General features: G+C 39.2%; 1 protein-coding gene across 2 annotated transcripts; it reads left to right on the top strand.

Annotated features, from left to right (window-relative positions):
* Window positions 1-26,592, top strand: RRN3 (RRN3 homolog, RNA polymerase I transcription factor). 2 transcript variants are annotated; one of them, XM_007188355.2, is made up of 18 exons: window positions 1-137; window positions 1,424-1,529; window positions 2,666-2,722; window positions 7,475-7,564; window positions 7,677-7,806; window positions 8,200-8,259; window positions 8,610-8,673; window positions 9,441-9,510; window positions 10,759-10,857; window positions 12,889-12,981; window positions 13,983-14,121; window positions 15,664-15,794; window positions 17,239-17,369; window positions 18,322-18,506; window positions 19,514-19,622; window positions 22,203-22,355; window positions 23,361-23,448; window positions 24,705-26,592. In XM_007188355.2, the coding sequence occupies exons 1-18, from the start codon at window positions 49-51 to the stop codon at window positions 24,864-24,866; spliced, it is 1,956 nt and encodes a 651-aa protein (XP_007188417.2). In that variant the 5' UTR covers window positions 1-48; the 3' UTR covers window positions 24,867-26,592. The 2 variants fall into 2 exon arrangements, with proteins under 2 accessions (XP_007188417.2, XP_057385777.1); XM_057529794.1 differs by lacking the exon at window positions 2,666-2,722.
* Window positions 26,593-26,763: the final 171 nt, after the last annotated feature.

Genomic DNA, 26,763 nt, shown 5'->3' with positions numbered 1-26,763 from the left:
GAGCACGACTTCCGGCGTCAGGTGTAGTCGTCGCGTGTGTCTGGTCAGATGGCGGCACCGTTGCTTCACACGCGGTTGCCCGGAGATGCCGCCGCTGCGGCAGCTGCAGTCAAGACGCTGAGCGCGTCGAGGACCGGGTAAGAACCCAGGACGCTTCCTTCTGCGAGTCTGGGACCAAAGCCCAGGACCGGGATTAGGGGAGCGGAGCTGAAGGGTCTGGGACAGAGCTAACGGAGTGGGGTGGAAGCAGAGGGAAGAGGATCACTTCAGGTCCTCAAGAGTGAGTCCATGCCCCTTAGATGGGTAATAAAAGTGGGAGAGGGGATGGAAAAATGAACCTATTCTCTGTTCCATAGTCCCCCGCTTTCTCCCCACTGGGTTCCCTTATAGCATCCCAGGCCTGGGTACTACATTCTGCTCCTTTATTCTTCCCTCCTGCTTCTTCGACTAGCTTTGGAAAGAGGTCCCTGGGTTATTTGGATTATTAGCCAGATGCTGCCACTGACGGAAAATTGCGTCTTACGTTTTGTTTGTTTGTTTGTTTGAAATTTGTTTTGACACACGTTTGTTTAACAGTGTTTATATCTAGCTCAGCTTTTAAAGCCCCTAACCCCCGTAAAACACTTCGGGGTTTAACTTTGACAGTCCTTAGCAGGATGCTATGTTTTTTCACTAATCTGCTTTGTTTAAAAGAAGCAAACTTGGCGGAACACTTGGCATAATATCATTCATAATATATTTCTTTAAGTACCTACTTTTGGCGTTAAGCATGGGGGACAGTATATCAAAAGAGACAATGTCCCTGCTCTCAACAGACCTTCAGTCTAAGGAGGGAAAGACAGTAGATAAGTAAACGATGATTTCAGATAGCGGTAACTGCTGTGAAGAAATAAAACAGTGTGATGGTAGGGGAGAGGGAGAGGATGGGTACTTTCGATTTCTGATGGGGAAGGTCTCTGACATTTGAGCTTCAACTTAAATGAAGACAAGGGTCCAACCACGTACACATCTGGAGAGTGAGTGTTTCTGACAGAGGGAATAGTAAGTAAAATGGGAATCTGCTTGGCAGGTTTGAAGAACAGAAAGGACCCTGGCTGCAGTACGGTAAGTGGTTAGAGATGAGGTCAGAGAGGTAGGCAGGGGCCAGATTAATGTAGGACCTTGAAGACGATAAAGAGTAGGAAACCTTTTGAGAATTTAAGCAAGAGAGTAGAGTAGCATGATCTGTCTTAAGTTTTTGAAAGATCATTAGATCACTGAATGAAGAATGGATTGCTGGGGGACTCAAGTGGAAGGAGGGAGGCCCGTTAGGAGGCTTTAGCAGTAGTCCCACTGAATGATGTTGGTTTAATAAGTGTTGACTATTATAGCTTTTATTTTTCCCTGTCATGCACTTAATGGCTTAATAATCTTGGTTCCATAGGCTTTCAGATATGCTTGCATTAGAAAATGATTTCTTCAATTCTCCCCCAAGAAAAACTGTTCGGTTTGGTGGAACTGTGACAGAAGTGTTGCTGAAGTACAGAAAGGTAAGAGATGATAATGTGAAGTTTGGTGGGTTTTTTTCCCAGCTTTATTGAAATATAATTGATATATTGAGGTTTGATTTTTGCTGGTCGGAATACAGTTATAGCTGTTATACTAAAAATCAGTAGACAAATAAAATGGATTTTAGATATCAATATTGAAATCAAATAAATTTAACAACAGCACGGTGCTGTCAGTTCAAAATTAGAGTAGTAACCCCTTTGCTGAGGTTTCACATCTTCAAGTGCTTTATTTACCTAGTGTTTTTTAAAATCTTCAGCAAATAGTAGAATAAAAAACCATTAGCTCAAAGCATTTTATTTCTTTTTTTTTTAAATAAATTTATTTATTTTATTTATTTTTGGCTGTGTCGGGTCTTTGTTGCTGTGCATGGGTTTTCTCTAGTTGTGGCGAGCGGGGGCTACTCTTCGTTGCAGTACGCGGGCTTCTCATTGTGGTGGCTTCTCTTGTTGCGGAGCACGGCTCTAGGTGTGCGGGCTTCAGTAGTTGTGGCATGTGGGCTCTAGAGCGCAGGCTCAGTAGTTGTGGCGCACAACTATGTTGTGGCTTAGTTGCTCCTCTGCATGTGGGATCTTCCCAGACCAGGGATCGAACCTGTGTCCCCTGCATTGGCAGGCGGATGCCTAACCACTGCGCCACCAGGGAAGTCCCGCATTTTATTTCTTAAGGAGTTACCAAAGCATTGCTTTGGGACAATAAACCAGCTCTATTAATGGGGATTTTTTTTTTTTTGGCTTTGTTTTTGTGTTAGTTTAGAAGTGATTCTGCTGTATCTCAGCAATGGTGGGAAAATATGCATTACTGTCTATTTTTATATGTAACCTGCATTTATATCCATATATATGATTGGATAGTATCATGGAATATTGACTATCATATTCAAATGTAAGTACACAAGTATAGCTAAATATGAATGGCCTGTTGTCATTTTCTTTTTTCCAAGCCCCCTAGCTACACTAACATGAGTTTTAAAATTTTCGTAGTCAGGATTTTATAATCTGCAACTGATGTGTATGTTACAATGTTCTTTTTGTATAAGTTAAAAATCCTGCTGTTGGTCTTTAACTGGAAACCCAAGCAAGGAAAAATTCATTTTTTTTCCCCCCTTCTCATTAAGGGGGAAACAAATGACTTTGAGTTGTTGAAGAACCAGCTGTCAGATCCAGAGATAAAGGTAATTAATTTTGTGTTTGATTATTAGCAAAGTTGTTGCCACTTTGTAGAGACATTGGTTTGCACTTTTGGTCCTATTCCATTCTCTAGAACTTGCTCTATGATCCTTCTTTAATGGTTCTCAACCAGGGGCACTTTTGCCCCCGAGGTGATTTGGTGATGAACTGGAGACATTTTTGATTGCCACAACTGGGAGAAGGGAAGAGTGCTACTGGCATCTAGTGAGTGGATGATAGGGATGCCGCTAAACATCCTACAGTACACGTGGCAGCCCTTCACAGCAATGAATGATCTGGCCCCAAATGCCAGTAGTCCTGAGGTTGAGAAACCCTGCTTTAATTTTTCCTTTTTAGAACCTTTCTTCTATGCTGCATGCAACTCTCATGTCTCTCCAGTGCTAAAACAACAAAACAAAACAAAAAAACAACAAAAAATGACTTTTCTTTCAAACTACTACTCTTTCAGTGTTTTTGGAAATGGTACAAGGTATATGCCTGTCATGTAGTAACAACTCAGTAAGTGTTATTTCCCTTTTCTTCCTTTATTGCCCAATTTTGGAAAGAATAGTCTATTACTGTGGGCATTGGTAGTCAGATTGCCTGGCATTAAAATCCCAACTCCATTGTTTCCCAGTGTGTGATATTGGGCATGTTGTTTAACCTCTTTGCCTCTGTTTTCCTCCTTGTAAAACCAGAGAAATAAGAGAAGTACTTTAAATGTAGCTGTTTTAAGAGGATCCAATGAGTTAATATACAAGAAGCATTTAGAACAGCCTCTGACTCAGAGGACTTTGTAATTGTTAGTTGTTGTTCCTGTTGACAGTCTGCATTTTCTCATTTCTCATTCATGTTTAAATCCACTGTTAAGTCCACTGCTGTATTTACTATGACAGAAGTTACCAGTGATTTCTTATGTGTTGATTTCAATGGACTTTCTTTTTTTTTTTAAGCCCCATAGTAATTCCTTGTGGCAGTTTATACAGTTGACTACCCATTTCTTAAAACCTTTCCTTCAGGACTTCCCTGGCAATCCAGTGGTTAAGACTTAGCGCTTCCACTGCGGAGGGTGCAGGTTTGATCCCTGGTTGGGGAACTAAGATCCCGCATGCTGCGTGGCGCGGCCAAAAAATAAAATAAAATGAAAAAACAAAACAAAAAACCCCTTTCCTTCGGTTTCTTTGATCTTCCTGTCTTCTTATCACTTATCTCTAATCATTCTCTTGACAGGTTCTTCTTAAATTTGGCATTGATTGGATTTCCAAACTTAACCCTTTCCTCACTTTACAGATTCTTCCTGTGTGTTTTCCTTATGCCCTCATGGCTTTGAAATTTATCTGTGTCCTGATAACTTCCAGATTTGCATCTATAGCTCAGATTGCTCTTGTGGGCTCCAGACCTGTTTCTTTCTTTCTTTCGTTCTTTTTTTAAAATCTTAAAATTTTAATTTAATTTAATTTATTTTTTATCGAAGTATAGTTGAATTACAGTGCTGTACAGATGTCTAAACTGCCAGCCCACAGGTGTTAACAAGTGCCCTGAGCTTAGCATTCTCTCTCTCCCAAACCCACTTCTGGAGCTTTCTTCATGTGCTTAAATGATTTATTGCTTATCTCTGTCTCAGCCTAAGTCATCTCTAAAGCACATTCTAAACATGTCATTGCCCTACTTCATGCCCACTGAAGAATAAAGGACCAGCTTCTTAGCATGGTCTGCAACAAATTTTCAGTGTTCAGTCCCACTAGATACTTTACTTCTTAAATTTGCCATTTCTGTTCATCTTCAGGGCTTTGCATGTGCCTTTTTTTTTCTGGCTGTAAGAGGTCCTCTGTATCTACTTTGTTTGCTACCTATTTGAGCATGGGCTCTGGTTACATAGTCTCCCTCCCTTACTGGCTTTGTGACTGAGGGCAAATTACTGCATTTCAGTGCCTCAGTGTCCCCAGCTATAAAATGGGAACCAATGGTAGTACCTATCTCATGGAGCGGTTGTAAGGATTAAACAAGTTAATATATGTTAAAGTCTTAGAATAATGCCTTGCACATAGTCTTATATTAGTGTTTACTATTATTATTATTACTGTAATTATAAAACTCCTACTCTTTGAGATCCAACTGCAATATCATCTTCACCAATGAACTTTCTCAGGTTCTGTCTAAGCATATGGTTGTTCATTCAGTCCATACCCTACACTGCCAGCAGATCTTTCTAATTGTAAATTTGGCTTACAAGGACTTCACTGATTTGTCTGGCCCCTCTTTGCTCCCCAGATTTATCTGTTGTCTTGCTTGCTCACGATATAGTCCAGCCATACTGAACTACTTTTGGTTTTCTGAAGACATGCTTTTACCTCTGTAAGGTATAGAGCCCCCAAGAATACTCACTCTGTTTAAAGACAATGGAAGCATCACTTCTTCTTTAAAGCTTTCTTTAAAGACCTGTGCATTCTTCCACAGGTATGAAGAACCACATTCTTTGTGTTCTGCTGTATTTTATATCAGCACGTCTCCTTGGGATTTTGACAGACCAAGAGTCACATCATTTGTGTCCACATTAGTTCAGAGGAGTGTTAAAATAATTTGTTTCTAATAATAGTTCAGTACTAAAGCACCGAAGTCTCTGACTGGTTTACTTTAAAAAGTGGAGCAGTTTAAATGTTGTCCTTATAATTTTGTTGCACTTGTTTTAGTGGAAAAGTGACAGGATAGAGCTAACTTATTTTTATTTGTGTGTAACTTAGCTTGTCTTCTCTGTTTCAGGCCTTGTTATCCTTAATGACTGTGGACGTTATGAAGTTACTGTAGTGCAAATGAGTTGCGACTTACTTTATTGTATTGCCAGGTTACTTAGGGTTCATCAGTAAATAGTCAGTGTCATTGAGCTTTGTCACATAGATAATGCATAGGAAGCACTCACTGGTGAACTGGTGGGGAAAAGGTGGGGAGCTCCTTCATGTGGAGCAAGGCATTGTGGGAAAGTGGGCAGAGCGTTGATCTAGGCGGACAGGTTTTTTTTTAACATCTTTATTGGAGTATATTTGCTTTACAATGGTGTGTTAGTTTCTGCTTTGTAACAAAGTGAATCATCTATACATATATCCCCATATCTCCTCCCTCTTGCCTCTCCCTCCCCCCCCTCCCTATCTCACCCCTCTAGGTGATCACAAAGCACTGAGCTGATCTCCCTGTGCTATGCGGCTGCTTCCCACTAGCTATCTGTTTTATATTTGATAGTGTATATGTGTCCATGCCACTCTCTCACTTCATCCCAGCTTACCCTTCCCCCTCCCCGTGTCCTCAAGTCCATTCTCTACGTCTGTGTCTTTATTCCTGTAGGCGGTCAGGTTTGAACCTAGTTTTTTACTGGTTTGGTTGGGCAAATTGCTTATTAATCTTTCTTAGGCTCAGTTTCCTCAACTGTAAAATGGGAATAACAATAATCCATTTGCAGCATTGTTAGGATTCGGAAAAGGTATATATGTACGGTGTTGAGCACCATGCCTGGCACATGGTGTGTTCTCACTAAATGACACTCCCTATAAGTAGTCTATTGCTGTAGGTCCCGCCCTGTCTGCTAATAGTTCATCACTGCAGGTTCAACACTGTCTGTTTGTAGTCTGTTGCTAAAGGTACAACACCATATGTCTCTTTCCCCTACTGAGTCTTAATCAGCATTAACCATTTTCTTTCAAAAATTAGGGCCTTTTTTTTTTTCTTTTTTGGCTGTGCTGCCCAGCTTGCAGGATCTTAGTTCCCCAACCAGGGATTGAACCCGCACCCTCAGCAGTGAAAGCCACTGGACCACCAGGGAATTCCCCAAAATTAGGGGCTTTAATTTTTTTTCTTGTGTATGCTGTATATATGCATGAATACAAACAGTATCTTTATTAAATATAACTGATATCTTATTCTCTTCATGACTTCTTTTTTGTATTGCTATTTAGGTTTTCCCATGTCACTAAAAGTATTATGAATAGTAATTTTATTGTCTGAAAAATATTTAATGGAGTAGTGGAACCATCATTTATATAGAACACATTTTAATTCATTTAAACCCATTTGAAGGTTGGGTTAAGAAAAAGTTACATTTATTGATGACTCTAGTTAATCAGCTTAGATGAATGTTGTCAACATGCTTGCAGGTCAGCATGAGTATAGAGGAAGTAGAGGTACCTGTTGGTCCTTGTGGTCTTAGAATATTTGAATCTGTTACAATTCTTTAGTTTAAAGAAGTCCCAGGTGTCAACATTTGAGGTGTTCTTACTTTTCTAGGGCAAACAGAAGTGATTAGAATTAAGTATTGCATTTGATTCTTTTTCCTGTATGTCAGTTATTATATTACTTTAAAAAAAAAGGAAAATTTATTGTAACATCTTTTTCCATTTTGATACAAACTAAGAAATTTTCATCCCAACTTTGGCTTAAGTCCAAGTTTGTGACATTTTTTTACCCCCAATTTAATTTTTTTTTTTTTTTTTTTGATGTGGGCCGTGTTTTTTTAAGTCTTTATTGAATTTGTTACAATGTTGCTTCTGTTTTATGTTTTGGTTTTTTGGCCACGAGCCATGTGGGATCTTAGCTCCCTGACTAGGGATGGAACCCACACCCCCTGCATCATAAGGTAAAGTCTTAACTACTGGACCACCAGGGAAGTCCCTAAATATTGTTGATAGATGATCAATGCCAGATAGATATCATTTCTCTGTTATTTGAGAGAATTTGTGATTTTGAAAGTACTTTTCTTTGTTTAACTTAAGGATGACCAGATCATTAACTGGCTACTGGAATTCCGTTCCTCCATCATGTACTTGACAAAAGACTTTGAGCAGCTTATTAATATTCTGTTGGTAAGTTCACCATTTATTTCATCAACTATTTTATGTAATTCAGTACTTTGAAAATAGTGTATATTGTATCAGTAAAATGTTCCTTTTGTCTTTCTCTCCCTCCCACCTCTAGAGGTTGCAGTGGTTAAATAGAAGTCAGACAGTGGTGGAGGAGTATTTAGCTTTCCTTGGTAATCTTGTATCAGCACAGACTGTCTTCCTTAGACCATGTCTCAGCATGATTGCTTCTCATTTTGTACCTCGTAAGTGGCTGCTCTTTGCTTGCTTTGATTCTTATTTTTTTAAATATCTCTATTAAAAAGTTACCTTCCCACTATATTTTGGAGATTATGCCACCATGGAAGATTCCAGGATGCTTATTGGCAGCAGTTCTGGTACATGTCTGTCCCCTATAATGACTTCTGTGGAAGTGTCTAGATTCATTTGTTGCTATGATTTTTATGGATTGTAATTTGCTTTATTGAGCTTCTGATGAAGTCTTGGAACTCAGGGATTTTTAGCTATTTAAACCTCCTGCCCCCATTGTAAATTTTATTGTATTAAGTTTGGACAATGGAAAAATCGCTTTTTTATGTAGCTGTTGATTGTTTAGATCAATATTAGAAGAATAACGTATTTCCTTTTTCCCTCAAAAGCCCGAGTGGTCACTAAGGAAGGTGACATAGATGTTTCGGATTCTGATGACGAAGATGATAGTAAGTATAAAGAGGATTAAAGCAAAGACTGCCTCCTGTGTCTTAGTGAATGCATGCTGAATGCTAAAGTATCCTGGCACCTCCAGGACTTAATCTAATATGTAGACTGCAACAAAAGGCAACCTTGATGGAATTGTTTTGTTATATTTAATGTTAACGTGCAATCAATTGCCCTTAATGGCATTATTTATAGTCTTCATTGATAGTCGGTCATGGAGAAAACTCTTGAAATTATTATTTTGCTGACAAATGATTCAGTTTTGGTTAGCAGGCATTTTTAGACTTAGGTAGATAATTGTTCAGTTTTCAGTTTTATCTTGATGCTCATACTCTCCCTTTTCACCTTGTAGATCTTCCTGCAAATTTTGACACATGTCACAGAGCCTTACAAATAATAGCAAGATATGTCCCATCGTGAGTATACTTTGGTTACTTATTTTGAATTGTGGTGTCTAAGTCTCAAGAAAATTATGATCGGTTAGTAGAAAATTGTAAAATGTTCATAGCATCAAAACTGAAGTTATATGCTGCATATTTTTTGTACCCTGTTGATATCACATCACATTCTACAAAAAATGGCATTTCAGTTCTCTATTCATTGCCTTTAACTATTCTTCAAAACTTGTATGCAAATTCTCCCCTCCAGCTTTTTATGGTGGTTGGAATTTTGCTTTTATCTTCGACAGACACGATACCCAAAACTTTTCAGTGAGAAGCCCCTGCGTTTGTGTCATGCCATATGAATAAAAATTAGTTCTAAGAAAATCTTTTAAGGTGTGTAGGTTTCTTTTGGAGGGGTGAACTTCAAATTCCCTCAGTAAGTTTAGCAAATAAGCTAACTTTAAAAAGTCCAAGTTGATAATTTTTTCTCCTTTTTGAAATAATATATATGTACAGTGGGAAGTGTTTAGATTTTAAACTGAAGCTCTTCATTAAACTTCTGTGGAAAAAAGGATCCCCCTTTAATTTGCTGTTGATATCAAACTTAATAGAAGCTTATTTTTCCCTGAGTTGTTACTGATTTTCTCTGAAGCCATGCATTTATTTTCAGTTCCAATTGCTTGAAGTAAGAGTTACCGTTTGCCTCCTGTATCTATATTTGCTCTTAGAATGGAAATGTTAACCTTCCAAGAAAGTCTGGTTAACATGGATTGGTTGCATGTTTTTTCTTTTTAAAATAGAACACCATGGTTTCTTATGCCGATACTGGTGGAAAAATTTCCGTTTTTTCGAAAATCAGAGAGAACGTTGGTAAGAAATCTTTTCATGGGGGAAACTAATGGAAAAGTTGTTTTTTGTGATTTAGTTTTAAGTGAGTTTAGGTCTTTTTCTTAAAAGTTGTTTTGTCTGCTGAATTTTAAACTCAAGACTAAGAATTTGACTCAGATTCCTTTCTTAGCAAGCGACTGACTGAGGGTTCTCAGTGCCTTTTCTCTTATTTCTACGTGCAAGTCAAAGGCAGAGTCCATTTCAGAAATATCTAAATAGGCTTAATGCTTACACAGATGGGAATTACTAGAAAATAATAGTTCATTTACTACCAATTATAAACATGCTTTATTTGAACATGAAGGCAGAGCCTTCTATAGATGAAGTCTTAAGTTTTTTGTGTAATATTTAGATCATCTGTGTAACTTTCAATAGTGGTTCCCTTTTAAGCATAGATTATTTTTTCCTAAATGTATTACAGGTATTAAATAAGGAGTTAATAACTTTTGCTGCTATTTGTGATGGTGTGCTTCAAGTGGAGTGTTACAAATTGTATCTCTTATGAACGTAGTTGCAAAAATTCTCAACAAAATACTAGAAAATTGAACCTAACAACATATAAAAGGAATTATGCACCATGATCAAATGAAATTTATCCTAGGAATGCAAGGTTGATTTAATACCCCAAAACCAATTAGTATACTGTATCAGAATAAATGATAAATACCACATGGTCATCTCAATAGATGGAAAAACGCCAAAACCCTTTTATGACAAAAATAGAAGGGAACTTTCTCAACCTGATAAAAGGCATCTATGAAAAATTCACAACTAACTTATATGGAATGTCTATACTAGGCAAATTCATAGAGAAAGAAAGTAGACCAGTGGTTACCTAGGGCTGGGAGGAGGTACATTATTAGAAGATACAAGGTATTTTTTTAGGGTGATGAAAATGTTCTAAAATTGATTATGGTGATGGTTACACAACTCTGTGAATATACTAAAAACTATTGAATTGTACACTTTATAAATAGGTGAATTTTATATGAATTATATCTCAACAAACCTGTTTTAAAAACATTGTAGAAGTATACAAATCACAAACTTAATTTACTGGGGGTAATTAAATTATACTAATATTGTGTGTATAAACAGTGTCGTTTCTGTGTTGCTTGATAGTCTTTTCTGTTTGAATAGTTGAAACTAAAGATTGTGTAATTGATGTTTTGCTTGCATAATTATGAAACATTTATTCTCTGTTGAAATGTTCATCTTTTTATGTTTTAGGAATGTTATGTTCATAACTTACTAAGGATTAGTGTGTATTTTCCGACCTTGAGACATGAAATTCTGGAGCTCGTTATTGAAAAGCTGCTCAAGTTGGACGTAAGTATTGGGTAATCTGTTTTTCTCTTTGATTTTTATTTATTAAATAATGTTATAGTATTTGTTATAATCATAATATTTGAAACAGTAGTAGCAACAGTGGAAAAAAATCCACAGTTCCACCTTTGATTCATTTCTTTGAACATTTCTTGAACATTTCTTTGAGCATTGATGTGCTGGTGTTTATAGACAATCCCATCTCTCATGGTTGGGGAACAAGGCATTAATTAAATAGTCACGTAAATGGAAAAGTACAGTTGTGGTAAATGCTGTGAATGGAACACATGCATTATGAGCTAGAAAACCTGATGTAGTCAGAAGAAGTTGGGAATGCATACCTAAGGAAGTTATTTGGGGATTCTTTATACTTTTCTTAAAGAGGCTTGCAATAAGCTGCAGTGGGAATGAGAAAGTGATGGATTCTGGTGACACGGGGAGGAAAGGTCCTTGAGACTGGATTGGAAGTAGGGGAGTAGAAGGTAAGGGAAAGGAACCCTTCAAAGGTAGCTCCCTGTGGAATGAAAGTTTGGTGTTGCGGTAACAGTAATAAGAAACGTCAGGAGGAAGTTGCAGGATGATGGGTTCCATTTTGGATGGATTGAGGTGCAGGTGGGGAGCTAGATGGAGAATATTCACCAAGCAGTTGTAGCTGCAGGTAGGGGACTGAGAATGAGGCCAACAGGAGAGAGGAAGTGAGATCGGAAATGAGAGGAAAACCAAGAGTCTGGACACCCAGGGAGGATCTGGAGGGAGGAAGGCTTTAGTAGGCGGCATGAGATGTTGCTGACCTTTTTTTTTTTTTAAATATTTTTTTATTTATTTATCATTATTTATTTATTTATTTTTGCCTGTGTCGCGTCTTAGTTGGCAGCATGCGGGATCTTTGTTGCGGCATGCGGGATCTTTTGTTGCAACGCGCGGATTTCTCTCTAGTTGTGGTGTGCGGGTTTTCTCTCTCTAGTGGTGTACGGGTGTTCTCTATATAGTTGTGGCGCGTGGTTCCAGAGTGCGTGGGCTCTGTAGTTTGCAGAATGCGGGCTCTCTAGTTGAGGTGCACAGGCTCAGTAGTTGTGGCATGCGGGCTTAGTTGCCCCGTGGCATGTGGGATCTTAGTTCCCTGACCAGGGATCGAACCCACATCCCCTGCATTGGAAGGCGGATTCTTTACCATTGGACCACCAGGGAAGTCCCCTATTGCTGAGCTTTTTAAGGAGGATGAGAAAAGCAAAGTCCTTGGGTTTGGTGTTTAGGAGGTAGTCTGTTGCTGGAGAGAGCATGGATGGATAGGAAGTGGGGCTGCTAGAGACCTGGTGAGGGTTTGTGGTGTAAAGAGGGGATGAGGCGGGGTGAGAGACATGTTTCAGGGTTGGGGAGACTTGAGGTTTGTGGACTAAGGAAATAGGAGTTGATGGGAAGGACATTGATTCTGTAGGAGGTCTAGGAAGGGCTGGAGGTTGGGTGGGCTGGCACGTTGCTCACTTGGAGTTAAACCTCTCTGGTCAACTGCATACATACATGCTTATGGAACATTTTAGAGTATATTGAGGAAGAAGGTCATTTATAGACAGTTGAAAAGGCATGATATGAGTGGTATGTTAAATACGATATCTGAAGGGTTATATAGCCAAATAAATATTCATTAATTCAAAATTGATTGCATTTAATAATTTTCTCCTCAGTTGATTGATGATATGCTTCTTATACACCATGCGTGTGTCTTGTGCACAGTAAGAGTTGGAATAAACGTTGAGTTTGTTGAAGCTACCTTTTTTAGACCAACATAGCACAGTTCATATTAATTTTATGTACATATGTAATACAGGGAGCTTAATTTATAATCTTGTAAATTTCTCCATGACCCAGACCCATTTATAGGTTTGCATTGTGATTGTTTATTGAGTTACAGTGCTATATAGGGTGCTAATATGGACATCTTTAAAGCATGTGTATCAGATGAATTTCAAGTCCCTGAATAATGTAGTTATATTTTAAAAGCTTTTATTCTTTTTTTTTTTCTTTGTTGTAATGTAGGTAAATGCATGCCGGCAAGATATTGAAGATGCTGAGGAAACAGCAACTCAGACTAGTAGTGGAACAGATGCCACAGAAGGGCTCTTTAATATGGTCAGCATTTATTAATGAAATCAGACATACGCAGTTCACAGTCCCAGAGGGTGGGAAGAAACAGCTAATGGCTTCTCACCTTTTTCAAGGCTTTGAATTAAAACAGTAGTTCAGCAAACTTGAAAATGATTTCTTAAATGAGTAGTTTGCTTTTTTGTTGTTTATTGACTAGTAGAGCTTATTTCCAAGGCTTTGAATTTGGGTTTGGTGAAGTATGTTTCATTTTTATTCTTCTGTTTGTTCTTTGTTTTTGTAAACCACATATTGCTTGTGAAAGAGTGATAAATGGAAAAGCATACCAATGTAACTTCTGTGTTTTACAAATTGTATACCTTAATGCAGTGCTTCTCTACCTGGGGCAGTGTCTTCGGTTGGGTTCACCGGGAGGAGAGCCTGAGATGGGGATTCAGGTGCCCTTGGGACAAAGGGTGTGAGGAAGCTGGAAAAGGCAGGGGAAGGAACTAAGTGAGAGTTCGGTCTCAGTTGGAAAGCAGCTACAGCCTGATCCCCCACAGAAGCTCTGGAGCATGAGTTGCAGGATAGAGTTAGTCCTGCCTTGAGACCAGAGAGATGGCCTCCTGTGACCTCGTGTCAGTCAGTTCTGATGGGGAGGGAATGGGAGCAGCAAGGGCATTTCTCTGGAGAAGGGGGAGAAGCTGTGAGCTGTCGGCAGCCAATATTCATAGCAGCTCGGGGATGGGTGCCCTGTCCTGGGAAAGGAAACTGGCACCAACAGTGGGTGCCAGGAGCTGGGGGAAATCTGTGATGTTTGCACGGCCACACTGTAAATGGGTGTCTAAATGAGAATCAGAGGCTGAATCTGTGCTTTCATTTTGAATTCCACGGGTGGTTCTGATTCACACCTCTGGTTGAGAGCCCCTGCCTGGAAAGGTCTTTGTGTATTTTCTTTTATCTTTTAAAGGAAACGATTACCTCAGAATTTTCTCACTAAACTACTTTTACTGAGGCTTTTAATGTTAGTTTTTACTTTACTTTCAAAGGACGAAGATGAAGAAACTGACCATGAAACAAAGGCTGATCCGGGAATGCTTGATCAGATGGTCCATCCTGTAGCTGAACGCCTGGACATCCTGCTGTCTTTACTTTTGTCCTACATTAAGGATGTCTGCTATGTAGATGGTAACAACCTGTAGTAGTCACAGTAACCGCTGCTTTGTTGAACACCTACAATGCACTGTGCTGGGTATTTTTCATACTTTAGTACTGATAGAAATCCTGTCAAAAAATCACTGTTTTGAGTGTGAGGAAGAGAAGGTTTAGAGAGATTGTTACTTGCCAACATGACATAGCTTGAGAATAGTGGGACCGGGATTCAGGCTTATTTATGTTTGTCTTCAAAGCCCTTGATGATATTTTCACTGATTACTGTATTGAAAGCTTATATATGGAGCTTGGACAGTTTTAGGCAGACCTCAAGTTCAAGACATTTAAGAAATGGTATAGTAGACGTTGATACATGGTACTTGGTGTTCCGTATTGAATTTAGAGAGTCTAGGTAACTTTGGTTTTGCCAGGTGTTGGTGCTGTAGTGAACAAATTGATATGCTTCTTGTCCTTACAGAATTTTTAGTCTAGAGGCTTTGCCATGCCACTCAGTTCTATTATTAGGGCTTGAATCTGAATTAATATGTTACTACTTTAACTTTTTTGCTGTTATAAAAATAATACATATTGATTAGAGAAAATTTGGAGAATACAGGAAAGGATTTACAAAGTTTATACAGCCACATTCTTACTATTTGGAGAACCATTATTAGCTTTTTTTTTTTCTTTTCTGTTTGCATGGGTATATGTGTTTTTCTCAGTGGATTTGGGGATCACACTATATGTAGTATTTTATAATCTTCCCTTTTCACCTCTTGTGAACATTTTCTCATACCATTCACTGTTCTTCTAAAATAGTTATATGGATTTAACTGGTTTCTTATTTTTTTTTCTCCCCCTGCTTTTTTTGCCATTATAAATAACAGTATAATGAACATCCTTGTATATATATTGTCAATTATTTGCTTGTGATAAATTTCTAGCAGTAGAATTACTGGATCAGAGGGCTTCTGCTTCTAAATGGCAGTTTTACAATGTGTGGCATCACAGTAGTGTGTATGAGATGAGAGCCTGCTTCCTTGCCAGTGCTGGGTTATTGTAATTAAAAAGGAAACTCTGGGGCTTCCCTGGTGGCGCAGTGGTTGAGAATCTGCCTGCTAATGCAGGGGACACGGGTTCGAGCCCTGGCCTGGGAAGATCCCACATGCCGCAGAGCGGCTGGGCCCGTGAGCCACAACTGCTGAGCCTGCGCGTCTGGAGCCTGTGCTCCGCAACGAGAGAGGCCCGCGCATCGCGATGAAGAGTGGCCCCCGCTTGCCACAACTGGAGAAAGCCCTCGCACAGAAGCGAAGACCCAACACAGCCAAAATCAATCAATCAATCAATCAATCAAACATACGCATCTGATTCAAGATCCTCATTAAAAAAAAAAAAAGACTGAAATTTTAAAAAGGAAACTCTGTACAAAATAAAGATGGCATTCCCCCCACCCCCCCGTAGCTTAATAGATGATGTATGTCTTAATGGTATTGTTTGCTTTTTGCAAATTTGGTAAATGAAACTGGTAGCTTGAAAATAATGTCTTTATAAAACTGAAATGCCAAATTTTCTTCGTAGGTAAGATTGATAACAGCAAAACAAAGGATTTATATCGAGATCTCATAACCATCTTTGACAAACTCCTGTTGCCCACGCATGCCTCTTGCCATGTGCAGTTTTTCATGTTTTACCTCTGTAGCTTTAAATTGGTGAGTATGTCATTCACATTATTGTAGCTTATTTTATTCTTGCCCAGAATTTTCCCTTAAAAAATGGGGGGTGGAGGGAGGTGTGGAAGAGAGACCGTGAGGTATTTCTTTGTCTTGAGCTCATTTTACTTAGTGCCCCAGATGAAATAACAAGCCCTTTTCAACCCACGGAAGGAGCAGAGGGCATTGCTGCTGCCTGTCAGTTTAAGCTGAGTGCCCTGAAAATGTCATCCTGCATTTGGTCCACTAGGTGGTGCCCTTCCCTTTAATTCAAGCCTTTATTAAAATCTCATAAGGCATATTTAACTTTATTTTCTTTATTCTCTTTCAGTTGATCTTAACTAGCCCAAACTAAATTTTTAATCTAGGGTTTTAAAACTTCAGACTTTGTTTTTCTATTTTGAGAACAAAGCAAAACAAAAGAACACAGGACTCTTCTTTGCAGCTATTTTGTAGCTTCCTAGAATTGTCCAGGAGAGTATTGGTCGTGGATAGGAAGGTTAAACTCAATCTGCCCCAAAGCATGTGTTAGTAGCTTTTGAAAAGAGCTATTTGGGAGAAGTTGGAGGTTGCATCCTTTGTTGAAAAGAGGCGAATTGGTCTGTTTTTTTCCTACAATTAGCATAATTAGTCAAATGCCAACTATACTTTATTTATTTATTTTAAAATATTTATTTATTTATTTTGGCTACACCGGGTCTTCGTTGCAGCATGCAGGATCTTTTAGTTGCGGCATGCGGTCTTTGGGGCATGTGTGCGGGATCTAGTTCCCAGACCAGGGATTGAACACGGGCCCCCTGCATTGGGAGCTCAGGGTCTTACCCACTGGACCACCAGGGAAGTCCCACTGACTATACTTTAGTCTCTATTTCTGGTTAAGTTTGATATGTGCAGTCTGAAAGGTACTGCAGAAGGAGTTCCCATGTGAGCGTGGTTAATCACTGGTTTCCAGTTATGGCTAAATATCAGAATCACTTACATAGCTTTATTTATTTATTTTTTTGGCTGCGCCACTTAGCTTTTGGGATCTTAGCTCCCTGACCAGGGATAGAACCCGGGCCCCGGCAGTGAGAGCACCGAATCCTAACTACTGGACCACCAGAGAATTTCTGCTAACAGAGCTTTAAAAATTGGTGGATCCCAAAGCCCTGTCACAAATCTGTAGGGTTCCAAAGCCCTGAATCTGTAGGGTTGATTTTGATGCTCAGCTAGTTTTGGGATCCATTGAATTATTTGATGCTGTGGAACACCTTTTGTTTTTAATAGCATTATCTCAAGGTGTTTTAAAAATAAGAACCATGATAACGTATCCATTATTTATCTAGCAGTATAACTGAGATACTAGAACTTTCCCATATTGGTGAGTTAAAAATCTGAGGATTCTGATCGCCAGAATATCTTAAGCATTAAAAAAAGATGAGACCAACACCTTCTCTTTTTATAGGGATTTGCAGAAGCATTTTTGGAACATCTGTGGAAAAAATTGCAGGATCCAAATAATCCTGCTATCATCAGGCAAGCTGCTGCAAATTATATTGGAAGCTTTTTGGCAAGAGCTAAATTTGTTCCTCTTATGTAAGTAACCTAATTTTCCAAGTGCTTTTCATATCATGCTTTAGAAAGTATAGTATTGTCTCAAGTCAGAGAAATATCTGCCTTATTTTTTTGGTCTGTCTTTAAAGTGAAAAAATCTGTTCCCCCACTCTATTCAAGATGTTTATATTTCTGAGAGGCAATTTCAGAATAAAATGTCTCCTTTTCAAAATGTAAAACCTCACATGAAAAGCTTTTGTAATTTGTTCTGTATGGTTGCACTTGAATATGAAGATCCATTTGTCTTCATGGATGGTGTACAGTGTTGTATACTGTTTTGATTCTTTTTATAGGTTTGTCATTTTTCATTTGCATTCCGAATCAATTGTATCTGTTAAAGCTGAAGAAAAAAATCCTTTTAAAGGTAATAGATCTGTTTAGGAGGCCAGCTCTGGGCCTGTTTCTTCTAGTTATCCATGAAGATATCTTTGGACAAGGATGCTATTAAAAACCCTTTCCTGACAGCTAAAAGCTATCTGGCTGTTCTGTCCTAAATTGTTGACCATGGGATTTCATCAGAACCCCTTAGGGAATGGTGAGGTCAACCAGACTGTCTTTCTCTTGTAGGATGTGGGTAAACATGCCCTGCTCTTTGGCCATATTCCCCCAAGAGGGCTGGGAGGCCATCGGAGAAACCCTTCTGAGTTTATGAGGAGAAACTGTTCTCCAGCTCTTGGGACTTCAGCATTCTTAGGGGCCTGCCTGTTGTTCCTAGGAGGTCCATGTGCTTGAGCTTGTAACTGGAAGGCTGTCTTTCCACCTGCCTACCATTTTCTTTCCTTTCTTTGCTTCTCCTCTGTGCCCATGGGTGATAGATACAGAAGCCAATGGACAGACTTTTCTTAGTTTGTAAGGAGAGGCAATTGTGTGTTCTTATGTCATTCTAGTTTTTTATGAAGCAAGTGAAGTTGACTTGAATTTTTCTTTTCTCTAGTACTGTAAAATCATGCCTAGATCTTTTGGTTAAGTGGCTGCACGTATACCTTAATAACCAGGATTCAGGAACAAAGGCATTTTGTGACGTTGCTCTCCACGGACCATTTTATTCAGCCTGCCAAGCTGTGTTCTACACTTTTGTTTTTAGACACAGGCAGCTTTTAAGTGGAAACCTGAAGGAAGGTCAGTGATGTGGGGTTGATGGATATGAACTGGATTTTCCTTTTAATCCCCACTTCTAAAAAGATGTGGGGTTTAAAAATAGTTGTATGAACTCTAGTAGGACAAGGTTTTATCACAATGTAAGTAAAATCGCTTTTTTTTGGTATAAAATGGTAAGCGTCTTGGTTAAAGAGTACCTCTTTCTTGTAAGCCATTACATTATGCCATTTTTAGTAATTTTTATCAAAATATACATCAAAGAATCTCCTAACAAAAGACACTTAGGCACAAGTTGGTTTGCTTGCCTCTTAGAATAAGTGTGGTGTCTTTAACATAGGAGAGAAGTATATTTATCGGTTCCAAGACACTAGTATCTACCTAATTTTTCCTTCTACCTGCATAGTTTTTTATAAACAAACAAACAAAAAAAACCCTGAAATACAACTAATGTGCACTTGAAAAACATGCTCAACTTTACTGATAACTTAAGACATGTAAGTCTCTCTTGGTTTTGTTGGCTGTCAGATTGACAGATTGTGTGTGTGTGTGTGTGTGTGTGTGTGTACATATGGAATTCAAGAAGGAGAAATTCCATATTGTACAATCATTACCTCTAAGGAATGGAGAATCACTGTGTTGCCTCAGCTTCTTAATGATTCCATGATTGTTAGCAGAAACCATCACACAGTCGTTTCCCTCTGTACACTCAGCATGTGCTGAGGTTGCTTATATCTGAGTTCCAAATTGTCATGTAAGGTTATTGCCCACTGGGAATGTATGTTTACTTCCTGAATATTTAAAAGAATAAACTCTTTTCTTTAGAAAAGTTGGTTTGGTCATAAATACATATGGTTAAGCCTAGTGATATTCTTTGGGCTCTACACTGTGTGACTGTGTACATGGACCTTTAAAGCATTTGTGCAAATACCTTTTTTAAATTTGTTTTTTTTACTGTATAAAATAATAAGTGCTGCTTACACTGTTGTGTTTGTACCTTTAAAAAAAAATCTTTTGTTTTTTAATCAAAGGTTTGAGGTACCTTCAAAGTCTAAATTTTGAACGGATAGTGATGAGTCAGCTAAATCCTCTGAAGATTTGCCTGCCCTCGGTAGTTAACTTTTTTGCTGCAATCACAAAGTAAGTGATTTATGCTTTATTTGTGGAAGTTATTTCAAAGTGAATTTATGTTAGTATTAGTATTGTAAAATTCTGTTAAATTTCTGTGAAATTATTTAACACAATTAATAGCAAAATCATTTAAAAACCAATAACCCAGTACTTGTGGAAAACACTGCATTGAAGGTATTGTTTTTATACTTTGGTTGCACTGGAAATTGCTACTACTTTTCAATCTAAGGAGGATAATTCAGCAGAAGCTTAGGCACTTTGAAATAAGTAAGGCAGCTAGCAGGCTGAGAGGTACAAACCACAGATGTTTATTAGAGTGACTCTCATAATGGTAATAAAAATAAACTGGACATGAGATGAACATCCAACAATAGGAAATTGGTTCATTGAGGGCCTTGTGGCTACAGCTGATGTGCGTAGCATTTATTGTGTGCCCAGCACAGTTCTGATAAGCACTCTGCATAGAACTCACTTAATCCTCATACAATCCTATGACTGTATTATTAATCCCTATTTATAAATGGAGAGATGGGGGGCACAGAGAGATTGAATGACTTGTGTGGAGTCATGGCTAGACTGTGGCAGAGCTAAGGTTTGAATGCCGGCAGGCCGGCTCCTTCGTAAGCATTCAGTGAATTATTTTGCTTCACGTAGAAAGTGAATTGGAGACCTTGGGTATGTTATCATGATATTGAGGGCAGGATCATAGCTTAAAATCTTTAACAGATTGAGCTATTAGAAGATAAGAATAATTTCTGCATCCCTCAGTCCCCTTTAAACATCTTGTTGCTCTCATTCAGCAGGCTTATTTTTCCTTTGCTGGCCATCTAGTTCAAGGTTTTCTCTCTCCCTCAGATCTCAAAAATGGTAGTAAAGAATTAAGATAAGAACCCAACAAGCAACAGTGTCCATTGGGTGGACGTTTCCAGCACATCGCGGGAAGATAGGAAGCATCTGGGAGAGTAGGACGGATGGAGCAAAGCAGAGGCAGCTGCCCGTAGAATATTCATGGGGTGGGAGTAGAGGGCTGCAGCTGAGGAGCAGACTGGTCAGAGAGGCTCTGGATCTGGGGTTGGGATTAGCACGGAGGTTAGTAAGACGTGAGGCGAGAGTGAGAGGTCGAAATAAAGGTCTGTGTCAAGGAATTTATGTATCATTCTGTAGCTACTGCTTCTGCTTACGTAATGGTTATTGAGTTAACCATGTTGACTCATATAGCTGTATTTTGATTTTGACTGCTGCGTAATGTTCTCATAATTTTAAAACATCGATTCTTTGTTGGGATTTAAGCTGTCTTCCTTTTTCAGTGTGGGTGCATGGTTGTGTGTGTGTCCTGGTACACAGGCACATACTTCCTGTCACCCAGAAGTGCAGTTGCTGGGTTGTAGGAGGTGCACATCTTCACTTTTACCGGATATTGCGAAGTACTCCAGTGTGGTTTGGCCATTTAACACCAAGAGTCAAATGTGATCCTTGGCTAATGGAACAGAAATGAACATATGGTGCTTAAAATAGCAGTAGTGACCTGAGAGCCTGAGAACAGATACCTGAATGAGTACCGTGGGAGGGAGGGTGGGAGGGGGAGAGTTGGCAAAGGTGAGCTAAATCCTCCTCTCAAAGAAGTCGCCCAGTGAATGATTTTTGAAGTTCCTAAGTCATAACCACCAGGGAGATTGACAACATAATGGTCCTGTTGGGCTTTGTTTTTTAAAAATTAATTAATTTTTGGCTGCATTGGGTCTTTGTTGCTGCGCACGGGCTTTCTCTAGTTGCGGCGAGCAAGGGCTACTCTTTGTTGCAGTGGGAGGGCTTGTCATTGGGGTGGCTTCTCCTGTTGTGGAGCACGGGCTCTAGGCGTGCGGGCTTCAGTAGTTGTGGCTCGCGGGCTCTAGAGCGCAGGCTCAGTAGTTGTGGTGCACGGGCTTAGTTGCTCTGTGGCATATGGGATCTTCCCGGACCAGGGCTCGAACCCATGTCCCCTGCATTGGTAGGTGGATTCTTAACCACTGCGCCACCAGGGAAGTCCTGGTCCTATTGGTTTTTATCGCAAGTTTTTCTGTCCATATAACTGTTTTCACTCACTATGCCTTTTCTTTTCTTTACCATTTTCTGAGGTCATGATTCAGTAAACCCCATGGCTCTCCCTTAGTACCCTCCTTAATTTCTTCAACAGCCAAGTGTCTCCACCAACAACCCATATCCCCTCTCAGTGAATCCTGAATCCCTTTTTCACCAACCCACTAGTTCTTACAAACAGTAAAAAATAAGTAAAGACAGCTACATAATTCTGTAAACTAAAAGAATGCATTAATTTTTAGTGAGTTGTGCCTAATTAGTAATCTAAGCCCCCTCTCATATTCTATAAAGTGACAGCACATTTTCTTTCTCCTTAGCTAACTTGTAAATAGTAGGCCCAGAGGACTGTACCCTAAAAGCATTACTTTCTACTTTATGTTATTTTTTTTCTTGTAGTTGTTATGTTCAATAAGATCTATATAGTCGGGGTAGTTGTCACACACGAACAGGCATGTCCATGCAGAGTAATTCCAGCACATTAATGCCTCTGTCTGTGTTGGTTTTATTCCACAGCAAATACCAGCTTGTCTTCTGCTACACCCTCATTGAGAGGAACAACCGCCAGATGCTGCCAGTTATCAGAAACACTGCTGGGGGGGACTCAGTGCAAACCTGCACGAACCCACTTGACACTTTCTTCCCCTTCGATCCTTGTGTACTGAAGAGGTAGGTACACTTAGACAGTCGACCTTTCGATGGTGAATTTAAGTGCAGCGTGTATGTGCCTTTACCAGGATTGGGATTTGGGGTTTCTTTGTGGTGAGTGGCCCTTCTGGCCGTTGATGGGGTCTCGTGGTCTCCTCGCGTGTTTTCCAGGCCCAGTGTGGAGAAGCCTGTTCAAGGCTGCTGAGGGTCGTGGCACACGAGGGCTTGCAGGTTTCTCCCTCAGTAGGAGCCCAGGTTGACACCAGGAAGTTTTTGTTTTTCTTGAAACCTGTTGGTTTAAAAATACAAGAGGCTGGGGATAGAGGTTCCTGGATAGGGAGGATGCTGCCTTTTCTTGGCTCATAAATTTCTGCCAAATGACTTGTTCCTTCTTCTAGAGACCACATCCCATACTGTTGCACAGGATAAGCAAATGCCAGGTGATTTATCTGGATGGGTAGTTCTGGAAAACCTCCAGGCCAGTCTTAACTTCAAATGTATATATATATATATATATATATATATATATATATATATATATATATAAGGAAGCAGGATTTCTGCTTATGACAGTTTGTAACTAACAACACAATGATTTGGGATTATCTGGTCCCCCAAGTCTTGGTTGACTGAAACCAGATTGGTCTTTTTTCCCAGATTTATTTTTAGTAAATGACTGTAAGAATATTAAAAAGGAATTTCCAGAATAATATTATTTCATCTTCATTTGGACATATTATAACTCACTGTTAATCTTTGCAAAGTTGAGAAGTAATTTCACTTGAAAATGAAAAGTTGAGAAATAGTAGGTGTAATACTCCATCTTCGTGAGTGGATGAACTCTTACAAAGAAGGAGCCCTGTTAGTTACAGAACCTACATAGGATATTTTTGGACACTATTATTATTTGAGCGATAGTTTTTACTTCTTCATTTTGGGTAATGGGTCTTGTGAGAAAAGAGTTATATATGTGGTGACCTTTGCTGTAGTATTTAATTTGATTTTGAAACCTGATCTTCTTGACAGGTCAAAGAAATTCATTGATCCTCTTTATCAGGTGTGGGAAGACATGAGTGCAGAAGAGCTTCAGGAGTTTAAGAAACCCATTAAAAAGGTAAATTTGTGATTCAACATACTTTCTGGGAATCTCCTATGTGGTTACAGAGCACAGTCAAATAGTTAATAGCAATGTTACACTTGAAAAATAACTACATTTGTTCATTCTGCCTTTACAGAATTCCAAGCCCAGGTTATGTTCTTACGAGAATAGTGTTTGTTTTTTAATGAATTGTTCAAACCAGACACTTCACATGCTGACTTTGGGAAGTGAAGGGTAATTAAAAATCAGCCTAACACATTTAGATCTCTACCACTTGATCGTTACCACCAAGTAACAGTCTCAGATTTACTTACTGTTGAAATGTTCCCAGAAGTTAACATTAATTTTGTAGGTTTTCATGAACAGGTGGTGAAGATGCAGGTCTGCAGCATGTCCTCCAGTGCGTGGCCATGGAGCTGAGGCAGCTGTTGCCAAAGGAGAAAATTAGAATCCAATAATAAAAAATGTCACCATTTGTTTCTTTGTGGCGCATTCATTTCTATATTAAAAGTCAGCTTTAGTGTGCCTGTCTTCTTTTTCATAAGTAATCATTGGAAAGCTCTTTTTAGTTTTATTCTTTCTTTAAATTTTGCGTTTGAGGAGGATGGCCATTCATTCATTCATTCACATTATGTTAGATTGAGCAAGAATGACATATGTTACCTGCCCTCCTTGAGCTTAAAATCTGTTTAAAAAAAAAAAATCAGACTTTAAACAAACACTCACAGCATGTGATGAGCAGTCGTGCAGATGGTTCGTAATAAAGAAGTGTGCATTGGGAAGCTCTCAAAATTAAGATTCTTTTTTTTTTTTTTTTTTTTAAAGGATTTTCTTATTTATTTATTTATTTATTTTTTTTATTTTTGGCTGTGTTGGGTCTTCGGTTCGTGCGAGGGCTTTCTCCAGTTGCGGCAAGCGGGGGCCACTCTTCATCGCGGTGCGGGGACCGCTCTTCATCGCGGTGCGCGGGCCTTTCTCTATCGCGGCCCCTCCCGTCACGGGGCACAGGCTCCAGACGCGCAGGCTCAGCAATTGTGGCTCACGGGCCCAGCTGCTCCGTGGCATGTGGGATCTTCCCAGACCAGGGCTCGAACCCGTGTCCCCTGCATTAGCAGGCAGATTCTCAACCACTGCGCCACCAGGGAAGCCCCAAGATTCTTTTTCTTCACCTTTGTCTTTCCAGAAGTAGCACGTTCCTGAGGAAAGGGATTCTTGAAAGCATTTCAAACTGCCACTTGTGATCTTGTGGATAATCTCTTTTCTTTGTGCAGGAGGTGGTGGAAGATGAAGAAGATGATTTTTTGAAAGGTGAAGTTGGGATTACACCGAGCTCCTTTGATGCGCATTTCCGCAGTCCTTCAAGCAGTGTGGGCTCCCCACCTGTCTTATACCTGCCAGATCAGTCCCCCATGATCACAAGGATTTGTGATTGAGACTGACATTCCTCCCGTTGTGCCCTTCACTACCAAGGTTCATACTGTTTGAGCATCGTGTTGAACTAGAGCGAGTACATGCTTCAGGCATCTCACTTTCAAGTTAGACTTACTCTAATGTCTGAACAGACATGGTTGGGTTATTTGTTTTGTTTTTGTTTTTTCTGTTTTGCTCCTGTACAGACAAAAGGAAAAGACAGAATATCATGTGCAATATTTTATGGTGGAGTTGATGATAAGTGTTGAAAGCTTGGCTCGTTTGTTTAATGTATACATTTTTTTGTTACAGCTTTTTGACATAATTATTGTGAAATTTCTAATATCACCAACAGCCTATTTTAACAGATTGCATTTTTAACGAGGTTTTTGTCAGAGCCATACTTACAGGACTTTGTTGATATGATATCTTTTCACTGAAAAATTCTCAAGGACACTCTTTGAAGTCTTCAGAATGAGTTTCTTTTGGATACGCTGTTTCCCCTCTGCTGTAACTGTATTTGTGTTCTGGGGTTTCAGTGGGGTGCAGAGAGGATAGCAGGAAAGTGTGGGGAGGTGGCCAGGGCTGGTCCTGGATGCTGCAAGTTGGAGCTGGCACTGAAGGAGATCTCCAGGGACTTCAGAAACCAATAAAAGCCTAGAGGGACGAGAGAGGATTTCGAGAAACAGAATCAGACACATCATACATTTGTGAGTGTAAAAATGGGTTTAAAAGAAAAAAGGAGTTCCGGGTAAATGTAATTCACATTGACTGAAGTGGGGTTGGACTTCTATAAAACACAGCTCACAGTGTTGTACCCTGACACTCCCAGAAGTGCTGTCAGAACTGGAACTACTTGTAGTGGAATGTAATATTGGTCATTGAGAATTTCTTTGTCCAAAAGTAGGGGAAGAGAGGGGATTTTAGGTTATTGGTGGAATGGTTTTGCTAGCAACAATAGGTCAGGGTTACAGCTACACTCCCTGTCTACTGGCTGTTCGTACCATGGATTCCAGCTCAGTGAAATCCTCCTCTGGCGAGGCTCTTTTTGTATTTTTATAACTAAACACTGAGAGAGAGGAGTCTAAACAACCTCGCTGTATAATAAATTTGTGCAAGCGCTGCTAGTCATTTTGAAGCTCCTGCATATTTTAGCTTCATTCCTTATTTGTGTACTTGTTATTTGTGAAAATGGACACTTTTAAATATATTTATTTTTCTGTCACTTTCCTATTCTTTATTTAAAGGCAAGTGATATTTTCTTGATCACAGATATTTTGTAATGAAATAATTTCTCTTTCCTAGGGCTTTGTATGCTCTCATATATTTACATTGATGGCAATGTAGAGTTTGAATTTCAGTCTGAAAATATGTTTTTAGAAAATAGAAATTTTTATTGTTTTAAAAAGTTTTGGGTATTGGTGATTTTCTTTTGGTGACTTGGTGGAAAGTCGTTTGAGAGCCTTTAGGTTCTCTGTTTTTTTAACTGCTGACAAAAAGGTGGGATTTTTGTATAGTGGATAAAATGAGTAATTGAAAATGTGTCCATAGAAATTAACAGTAAGTGGGGTCTTTGTGAGTTGAGAAGTAGTTTTAATGTAGAAGTATTTCGACAAATAAGTCTAAAATTTCAAAGGAGTTTGAGAAAAAAAAATACTGTGAAAATAAAACAATGACGTGGTTAATCTGGAACTTTTGTTCTTATGCCAATAAAGGGAGGTACCCCAGTAAAGAAGCTTCTCATGTAAATGTGCTTTGACTCCTGTGTTTTTTTTATTTTATATTTATTGATCTACTGTATTAAAGCACCGTTTTGCAATAGAAAACTGCAACTGAGACTGTACTTAATTGATACTTTATTAGACGCAAAAGTATTGCCAGTGTGATTACAAGTACTCAAAAATAATTGCATACTGGTGA

This window comes from Balaenoptera acutorostrata, chromosome 15 (genome assembly GCF_949987535.1).
Source record: "Balaenoptera acutorostrata chromosome 15, mBalAcu1.1, whole genome shotgun sequence".
In the NCBI taxonomy this organism is placed as follows: Eukaryota; Metazoa; Chordata; class Mammalia; order Artiodactyla; family Balaenopteridae; genus Balaenoptera; species Balaenoptera acutorostrata.
This window is presented reverse-complemented; position numbering and strand designations above follow the sequence as displayed.